The sequence below is a fragment of the Cajanus cajan genome, chromosome 2, assembly GCF_000230855.2.
Source record: "Cajanus cajan strain Asha chromosome 2, NIPB_CcT2T_4, whole genome shotgun sequence".
Taxonomy (NCBI): domain Eukaryota; kingdom Viridiplantae; phylum Streptophyta; class Magnoliopsida; order Fabales; family Fabaceae; genus Cajanus; species Cajanus cajan.
Window position 1 is genome coordinate 50840222 of NC_138518.1, and position 9488 is coordinate 50849709.

At 29.7% G+C, this 9488-nt stretch overlaps 1 protein-coding gene across 4 annotated transcripts; it reads left to right on the forward strand.

Moving 5' to 3' along the window:
* The first annotated feature begins 1718 nt into the window (after positions 1-1718).
* LOC109803760 (uncharacterized) lies at positions 1719-6891 on the forward strand. Of its 4 annotated transcripts, none has more exons than XM_029272297.2 (10): positions 1719-2216; positions 2548-2643; positions 2748-2880; positions 3219-3740; positions 4144-4508; positions 4585-4684; positions 4849-4908; positions 5431-5514; positions 5678-5797; positions 6312-6891. In XM_029272297.2, the coding sequence occupies exons 1-10, from the start codon at positions 2206-2208 to the stop codon at positions 6612-6614; spliced, it is 1794 nt and encodes a 597-aa protein (XP_029128130.1). In that variant the 5' UTR covers positions 1719-2205; the 3' UTR covers positions 6615-6891. The 4 variants fall into 4 exon arrangements, with proteins under 4 accessions (XP_029128130.1, XP_020221023.1, XP_029128131.1 ...); XM_020365434.3 differs by having other exon boundaries at positions 1721-2216; positions 2764-2880; XM_029272298.2 differs by having other exon boundaries at positions 1721-2216; positions 2551-2643.
* Positions 6892-9488: the final 2597 nt, after the last annotated feature.

Below are 9488 nucleotides of genomic sequence, written 5' to 3' on the forward strand. Positions count from 1 at the left end.
ACTTTACACATATTTTATTGAACGAATTGATTAATTACTTATTTAAAGAGCCAAGAGAAAAACAAAAACAGTAGTACAAGTTGCGCCAGAGAAAGTTGGACTTTGGTTTGACTCATAATTTATCATTAAATAAAACTACACTAAATGGTACCAAATTTGTGTGCTAATTTTTAACTCACATCTTTCTTTAATCGCGATTAATTATTAAACATTTGTATTGTAGTGAAATAGTGTATAGCAGGACCTTGGTTTGATTCATAATTTAACATTAAATAAAAATGTACTAAATGCATGGTACCAAACTTGTGTGCTACTTTTTAACTTGCATCTTTCTATAATAGTGATTGATTATTAATTAAACATTTGTATTGTAGTGAAAGAGTGTATAATAAATAAATCTTTTGATATTAAGTAGCACGTTGGCTCGCTTGCTTCAAAAGGCATTTTAGTTAATGCTTTTGAATAAGGTATCAAGCAGATCATGCACATCAACAAGGAAATGGAAAAGCACGTATAGTTTCATTAATGATCTGCTTATGATTAATTAATACGGACATTTAATTGAATAAATTATTTATTTACAATCGATGGTCCCTCTACACTTTTTGGGTTAAGGACGATGCCTTTCAAAGTTTAGTTGTTATCACATGCCCCGACAAAGCTCACTCAATTCTCTTTCACTTGCTTCTCCTTTTTATTTCCTTGAAATTATTGTTTTCTAACAAAGTTAAAGTGAAAGTAGGGAATTTTCATCTTTCAGCATGAAAAGTGAAGAAAAAAAAATAAAATGAAAGAAGCCCAAAATTGAAAACTTGTTTAAGTTCTTGTAATAATTTTTTTCTTCTAAATCATACTTTTTTCATTTAAAAATTTTAAATATGGAACTTTACTTAAAAAATCAACTTCAGTAATAGTGATAAAGGTTAATTACTATACAATTTACTAAATAATTTGAATACTAAGTTGAATCAAGTAATGAACCTCAAAAACAAAGTGGGATATAAAGGAAGTGGGGAGAGTACAAAATATATTATTGATATTTAGAATATATGAGTAGCACTTAATGTGGGGAATGTGGATAGAAAGGCAATGAAAAACACAAGAAAGGAGAAGCTGGCAAAATGAAAGAGAGAGAATAAGAGGGAGGAAGGTGGGTCGCACGTTAATTCATTATGAAAGAGGGTTGTCACCCTCACTTTCACGATTCACACACAATGCCAAAGGCAAAAAGTGCACCTTCACAGACAATCACATCTCTCTCTCTCTCTCTCACACACACACACAATATCTGTATTACTGTTCACAAATGCATCAAATTCCATGCCCACTCTCAAAGCATGCTAGCAAAGTAAATTAAATACTCCCATTACAAACCATAATAAAATATGATCCAAATAATAACTTCTTTTTTTTAACTAGGCTATCTTCCTAGAATTCTTATCCATTTAAGGATAATACTTCTAACAACAAATGCTAGACCTAATTCTTCTTGGTAATACCTAGACCATCACAATAGGCCTCTATGCATAACTAATCCGAGATTGTCATTAAACTTCATTATTACATTGAGTCGATAACAAAGTATTAAGTAAAATTTAATTTTCATGTTCAGACAAAATAAAAAATTAAATTCAGAACTTGACTGATTATCTTTAATTGAGTATCTTATTTTAATTATATTTTATTTTTATAAGATTTAAATTGGAAATCTTATCATAGAGAATCAAGTTTAATTTTAGTCATATAATTGGTTGTATTAATTGGTTGATTTGAGTTTAAGATTGGTGTAAAGTAGAGTGAAAAAGAGGTTGGTTGGTGGTAGGTAGTGAAAGCAAGTGGAAGGCTTAACTAGGAGGAAGCAAGAAACTGGACAACCTCATCGTTTTGCTTCTTCTTCTTCTGTTACTCTGCCTCTGGGCTTTTCTCTCTGTCTTTCACTCTGTTCGAGATTTCTCATAGCAACAACAACAACATTATAATATTACACACAAAAACATAAAACCTTTCTCTTTGCATAAGTTTCCCGCTTCTTCAATTCTTTGAAACCTTCTTCTCTGTCTCACAAAGCTTCCCGCTTTTGCAATTTCGTTAACTAAATTCTTTTGAAGCAGATTTCGTTCTTCTCTTTCTCGTTTTGCGGGAAAGTTGAACAAGAAATGAATACCAGAGCACGCACCACTCTTCACTCAATGAAACCTCCTTTAAATGATGCCAAAGTAACTTCTTCTTCTTCTACATTTTTTTTTTTTCAATTTCAAAAAAGTTTTATTTTATTTTATGCAAAGATCTTAAGAAACAAACGAAATGACAATACAAGCTTATGCTAGTTTATCTGTTTCTGAACTCTTAAAAAAAAGGTTGGGAATGATTCTTATTAACTGAGAAAAAGTGTGTGCTTTTGAACCAAATCTGAACTGGGTTCTTAGCTTATCTCACGAAACGAATAATTTATTTATTTATTTATTGTGTTCACTTTATGGTTCTTTTTTGTGAAGGAGGGAAATTGAGTTGAATGTTAATGATTTGTTTATTGGTGAATGTGGAAAGCAGGGGAAGATGGAAACCGGAGGGAAGAGAACAATGGGTGGCCTCGAGAATGGGCGTCGATCCAATCGAGAAAGGAAAATGGCTTTGCTTCAAGATGTACTTTGAGTCTTCCTAAAACCATGTTACATTGTGTTCCTTTTGTTCTTTCATCCTAGTTTTTGGTTCGTAAAGTAAAATCACTAGTGGTTCATGTTTTCAAGGTTGGTGCAAATGCAGGTAGATAAGTTGAAGAGGAAGCTTAGACATGAAGAGAATGTTCACAGAGCTTTAGAAAGAGCATTCACTAGGCCTTTGGGATCTTTACCTCGTCTTCCTCCTTATCTTCCTCCATATGTTAGTCTCTCTCTCTTGGTTTGTTGTTCAACTTCAATCATGCACATTCATGAGTTTCAGTTTCATCAGGCAATGAGTTAGTTCATTGTATCTGAATAACACAACTACAGAAAACTCTATTTTTTATAATGATAAAATTTAGATGTAATTCCTTAAATATTGATATGTTGTTTTCCAATCAGAATTAGAATTTCACCCCCTGATAATCGGTGTAACAAAAATTATATTGAGAGAATAAGTATATGAGGTTAAACTCTAACTCTAATAAGATTGTACCACCAAAAACATACAACATTTAAGTTTTGTCCTTATTGATGCTGTTTTGTTCACTGTTTTAGACATTGGAGCTTTTGGCTGAAGTAGCAGTGTTGGAGGAAGAGGTGGTTAGACTTGAAGAGCAGGTTGTGAATTTTCGACAAGGCTTATATCAGGAAGCTGTCTACATTTCCACAAAGAGGAATGCAGAGAATTTGAATGACCCTATTGACCAAAACAGCATCAGAAGTTCCAAGCATCAGAGATCAAAATCCATGTCTCAAAGTGAGTTCAATTCAACTATTATGGGTAGGGTTCAGCCTTCTCTTGCCAGAAGTGCTTCCAGCAGAAAGCTAATGTTCTCCCCTGACACTGCCAATGACCACACTGGGAAGCCAGTCCACGGGAAGCAATTGCACAGAAAACAAGATTCATTCTCGTCTATCCCTGAAGAGGGAAGGGGAAAAGAGAACCGATCATTTGGTAACTTTGTGAAGGATAAGCAATCACCAGAGAAGAAAACGACCAAAGTCATTACTCCAATAAAGAAATCTCCACTCAAACAAGAATCACCTGAGAAATGCATGGATCACTTTAAGTTACAGGTAATTAGATAGTAACCCCACAATTACAATTTTCTATAGTTTTTTGCTAGTGTGTGTTTGGAACTTCTTATTCCTTAGAGCTAACAAAATAAATTTCTATTTGGGTAAACTTTAGAAAAATAGAAAGAAAAAATGAAATAAGTTTTTTTTGCAAGTTAATTTGTAGAAGCTCTCTCTTATTAGCTTCTTCAAAATCTTATTTTTAACATATGTAAAAACTAGTTTTTGCCTATCGAGAAACTTATTTGAATTTATCTTATTTTTCTTTCTTAGAAGTATGTTTTGGAAAAGTTTATCCAATCAGGTCCTTAGCAAATATTTCTTTAAAATAAGCTGAATCTAACACACACCAATATGATTGAGCTGTCTATTCAACAACACTCTTTTGTTTCTGCCTTCCCAGCTGGACTGGAGATTAGCAGATCATGAAAGGGCTCAGAGTTCCTCAAGTTCATCAGATGATAAGGTTTCAGAAGTTGATAGCACACCCAATAGAGTTTCGGAGGATATTGTCAAGTGCTTGTGTAGCATATTTGTGAGAATTGGTACATCCAAGGACAAAATTGGAGAATCAAGAACACCTTCCCGCTCTGCATCAGTTTTCAACCAATGCATCAAGGAAAAGGATCAATTGTGTGATCCTTATGGTATCTGTTCAGAGTCCAAAACAAGAGAAGTTGGTCCATATAAAAATTTATGTGAAGTTAAAGGCTCCACTGTTGACCTGAACCGAACAACAAATGCAGTGTTTCTGATCCACAGATTAAAGTAAGCTATAGACGGTAGTTAAATGATTTGGTTGATGATACAATAGGTATCTATCTAATATTGCAAACAAATTCAGGTTCCTACTTGGGAAACTAGCCTCTCTGAACTTGAAGGGTCTTACTCATCAGGAAAAGCTTGCATTCTGGATAAACACTTACAATTCCTGCATGATGAATGTAAGACACCTTTCTGACACTAATTTACTATATTTTATTACAATGCAAGATTCAAGAGTTAGTTGGGTATTCTAGTTCATGATTTGAATTGAATTTGAATGTCATCTTATCTTGCTTAATATGCTGAACCAACACCTTAAATGATTCTGGTCTCAATGTTGTAGGCATATTTAGAGCACGGCATACCCGAGAGTCCCGAAATGGTTGTAGCATTAATGCAGAAGGTACGATGATTTGGGAAATATTCTCAACATTCATTATTATTGTTATAGTCGTTGTTGTTAAACAAGAATATTGAAAGCAGTAGAAGCATTGATGGTCTTTCTGTCTAACTTGGGATTGTTTGTTGTATGCTGCTTGAAAGCATCAATCCCGAGTCCAACGGTTATCAGCCACAAAATTCAATAGACAGAAAGAAAATAAAAAATAAAAAAAGAACTTCATTTTTCTGTATCAGTTTGGATTAGAGTATTGGTTTGTTCAAACCATAAATACTCAGTTTGACCATGTGTCCCTTCCAATGCTAAAATAGATTCTAATGTTATCTGAGTCTGAGATTAGACCACCTTCAGTGTGTCCCTGTGAAATTGGTTATTGATTAAATTGCTAAATTATATTGTAATTCTAAAGGCCATTTCAACTTCTTTAATCTATTTCTAACAAACTCTACTAAAGTATTTAATGTTCTGTCAACATATATATATATAAAATAAACATCAATTAAGACATGGCAATGCATGTGTCAGGCAACGATAATAGTGGGGGGCCAGTTGCTGAATGCAATTACCATAGAGCATTTTATCTTGAGACTGCCTTATCACCTCAAGTTTGTAAGTGCAATAATCTTCTCCTTTCTTTCCAATTTAGAGTTTAGACAGAATAAAGTTGGCTTTGCTTCTTTTTGAACTTCTTATTGTTCTTTATACTGAAGTTAATGTCCTAAATATATGTTACAATTTGTCCCTTAATTTTTATCTTGGCATCCTGCTACAGACCTGTCCCAAAGCTGCAAAAAATGACGAGATTAATAAAGCACAAAGCATATTTGGCCTGGAATGGTCTGAGCCCTTGGTAACATTTGCACTTTCATGTGGAAGCTGGTCTTCACCTGCAGTATGTTTTTCTACTTCACTTTTAGCAGATAACATTATTCTTATGTGGGCACTGATTAATTATTTTTGAGCTTAGCTACTGTTTTAGTATGTTATCGATGTCATGTGTTACGCATCCATTTTTTCTTGAATCAATTTGGATTTAAAAAAAAAAAAAAAAAAAAAAAGAAGCTTAACATTGTCAGATATGTTAATTTGATTGTGAGAAATTTGAAATTAATTCAATATCGCAGACATGTACTAAGAATGCAAGTACGACATAAAAAGACATGTTTTCCAGTTTTTAGTTTTCCATTTTATATTATTAGGATAAGTAACGATGTTGGGTATTGCAAGTGTTATTGTTATTATGAATCACTACTAGATCAGTAGATTTTATGCTTAGGAACTTGTTAATCAGTGTAGAAACATTAGTTACACCCTTATTAAAAAATTAGCATTACTTAAAAAAGCATGTATTAAATATGTTTTTCTATTTCCAATGTAAAAAAACCTTTTTTTTATTTGATTTTTAGGTGAGAGTTTATACAGCATCACAAGTTGATGATGAGTTAGAAGCAGCAAAGAGAGATTATTTACAGGCTTCAGTTGGAATCACAAAAACGAACAAGTTAATAATCCCCAAGTTGCTGGACTGGTATTTACTGGACTTTGCAAAGGACTTGGAATCTTTGTTGGATTGGGTCTGCCTCCAACTACCTGACCAAATAAGAAAGCAAGCAGTTGAATGCCTTGAAAGAAGAGGAAGGGATTCTCTTTCACATATAGTACAAATGATGCCCTATGATTTCAGTTTCAGGTTGCTTTTACACCACTGACTTCTCACAACTGTTTGCTTCTTAACTTTGGTGTGGTGGGTTTTTTTGTACATTGGGTGGTTCACACAGAAAGTACATAAGCCAAAGGATGTCATGTTTTCATTTGGGAATGGGTTTGGGCTTTTGGGTTATTTATATGGGTCATTCATGGGTTAGTCATAAGTCATGCTTTTAGGAAATATATACATAGAAATGGAGGTTTCTTAGACATTCATTTGGATGCAAACGTTTTGGATTCATAATAATTTTATATACTGCTTTAACCCATGGCACCAAATGCCAAATGGCAATAGCTCCGTTAGATTAGACACTGCGATAATTTTCATAATGTTCATTTCTCCGACGTAAAAATTAAATGGTTAAATTAGTTGTTGAAATTATATATTATTTTAATTAGTCATTAATTCTAATAAATTTTTTAAAATTTTAAAAATATAATATGTCATTCATTTAAGTATTTTTGTTAAATATTTTTTTTTTTATAAATAAAAGTGTTTATATAATAGGATAGGGTGCTGTGACATATATGTAATACGTAAGTGGATTGACATATGTTAAATGAGTGTATCATGTGATATATAATTATAAATACTATCATTTTAATCTTTGAAACTATAACACTATAGCAAATTGTAACTCAATATTATTTTAATTTCTAAAATTTTAATTTGATGTCATTTTAGTCTACAAATATTATTATAATTTTATTTTAATCAATTATGACTTGAATACTTTCACGATAAAATAGATAATTAAATAAATATTATAATTAAATAAATATTATAATTAAATAAATATTATAAATCCTAAACCCTAAACTTCTACACATAAAAGACAAAAAATTAAATTATGTAAAAGTACTTTTAGGACTTTTATTTGACAAATGGTTTTTTTAGAGATTCTTTTAATTTCATACTTAATTTGATTTATTTATGAATTAAATATTAATATTTTAAAATAAATTATCATTAAATAAATATAATCTTGTGTTATAATATAAATTATTTTTCATAAATATAAAATATAATTTATATTTAAAAATAAATATTTTTCAAATTTTTATATGTAATTTATATATTCAAACATAATATGTATTTATATACATAATTTATTTTAAATTTTAATTATATATAATAAATATTTAACAAGTGTGTTGCACCTAATAGAATACTAATTTTTTTATTTTAAATATGCTATATCTCTTCTTCTAATTTTTTAATTGTTCCCCTCTTTTATCTATTTTATTTTCTAAATATACATAAATAAAAACACTTTCTAATTTCTCTATATTTATATTTTATTTTCATAATTAATTCTCTTATATAAATTATTTCTTTTTTTTTTTTCATTGTGAAAATATCTATATTACTTTCATTTCTAAAAAAATATATTTTTTATTTTAATAATATATATATATATATATATATATATATGCTGTAGTTTTTTTATTTATGTATTATAAAATAAAATGAATAAAAATTTAACAATTGAAGGATGAATATATTTATCATCATGTTTACAATATTAACTTAATTATCTTTTTTATTGTGTAAATATTTTAATCATAATTACTTGATTAAAATAAAATTATGATAATGTTTGAAGACTAAAGTAATATTAAGTTAAAATTTTAGGGAATAAAGTAACACAATATTACAATTTTAGGTATTAAAATAATTATATTTTATAGTCATATGCCACGTAACATACATCCACATAATACGTGACACTTCACATATATCATATGTATATCACATGACACTATCATCTTATCTAAATACTTTTATTTTAAAAAAAAATAGAGCTTATTTAATAGAAGAACTTAAATGAATAAAAAAATTATATTTTTCGAGAACTTTATTTAACTTTCATTATAATTCATGAACTAAATTGAAAGCCACATACAATTTCATGAACTAATTAGACCATTTACTCAATAAAAAAAAAAATTTAAGATTGTTATTTATCCTCAGTGGAAATAGGCTTATCCAATACAATTTCAAATTAGTATTTCAAGTCAACCCTTTAAATAAGAGATCTTTATTTTAATATTCTTTTCCCTTGATCTTATGGTTGTATATTGATTAATAACTTCATATGGATTCTACCAAAATATTGAGTTCATGAATTTGAAGGACAGACTAGTGACCAAAGCTACCCAGGAATGGAAACCGAACAGCGAGGAGATTTTTACAAGTGCGATAACAATATAGTTATGTTGATCACTGCAATGCATGTGTTTTTTTAGTCCATAGAAAATGAAAAAAAAAAAAAAAAAAAACAATGAGAAGAAAGGTAAAGGCAAAATAAATAATTTTCTTCCCTTCCTTCCCATTTGATTGAAAATAGAGTAAAAAGAAGCAATTGTATTAAGGAGAAAAAAACAAACTGACAGATTATTTTTCTATTTTAGATAGCCTAACCTTTCATTTTGTCTTAAATAATCAATTTCTTTTAGAAAACTCCTTATATAATCATTAAGTCCCTAATTTTTTTTAATGTTTATAAAGGTTAATTAAAGTACAATAAAAAAAATCTACACCATCAATAAAACTTTTTGTATTCCATTATCTAATGAATATTATATTTAAAAATAATCACTTTAATGTATATCAACTTTTCTTATCAAAAATCAACACAAGTGGTTTAGAAACATGTTTTTTAATTAAGGTCTAGAGTTAAATTTTCGATTTGAACATAGGATCAAGGTGTTCCACTTTATTTTTATAGGAACTCACTTCATGGGAAAGAGTAATATTTCCTTATTCAACAAAAACAAAAACTCACTTTTCTCTTGAAACAAAATGTGGAACTCAATATTTATTGAGTTAATCATCAACACATTGATAGTGTAAAATTTTTTTACACTGGCAA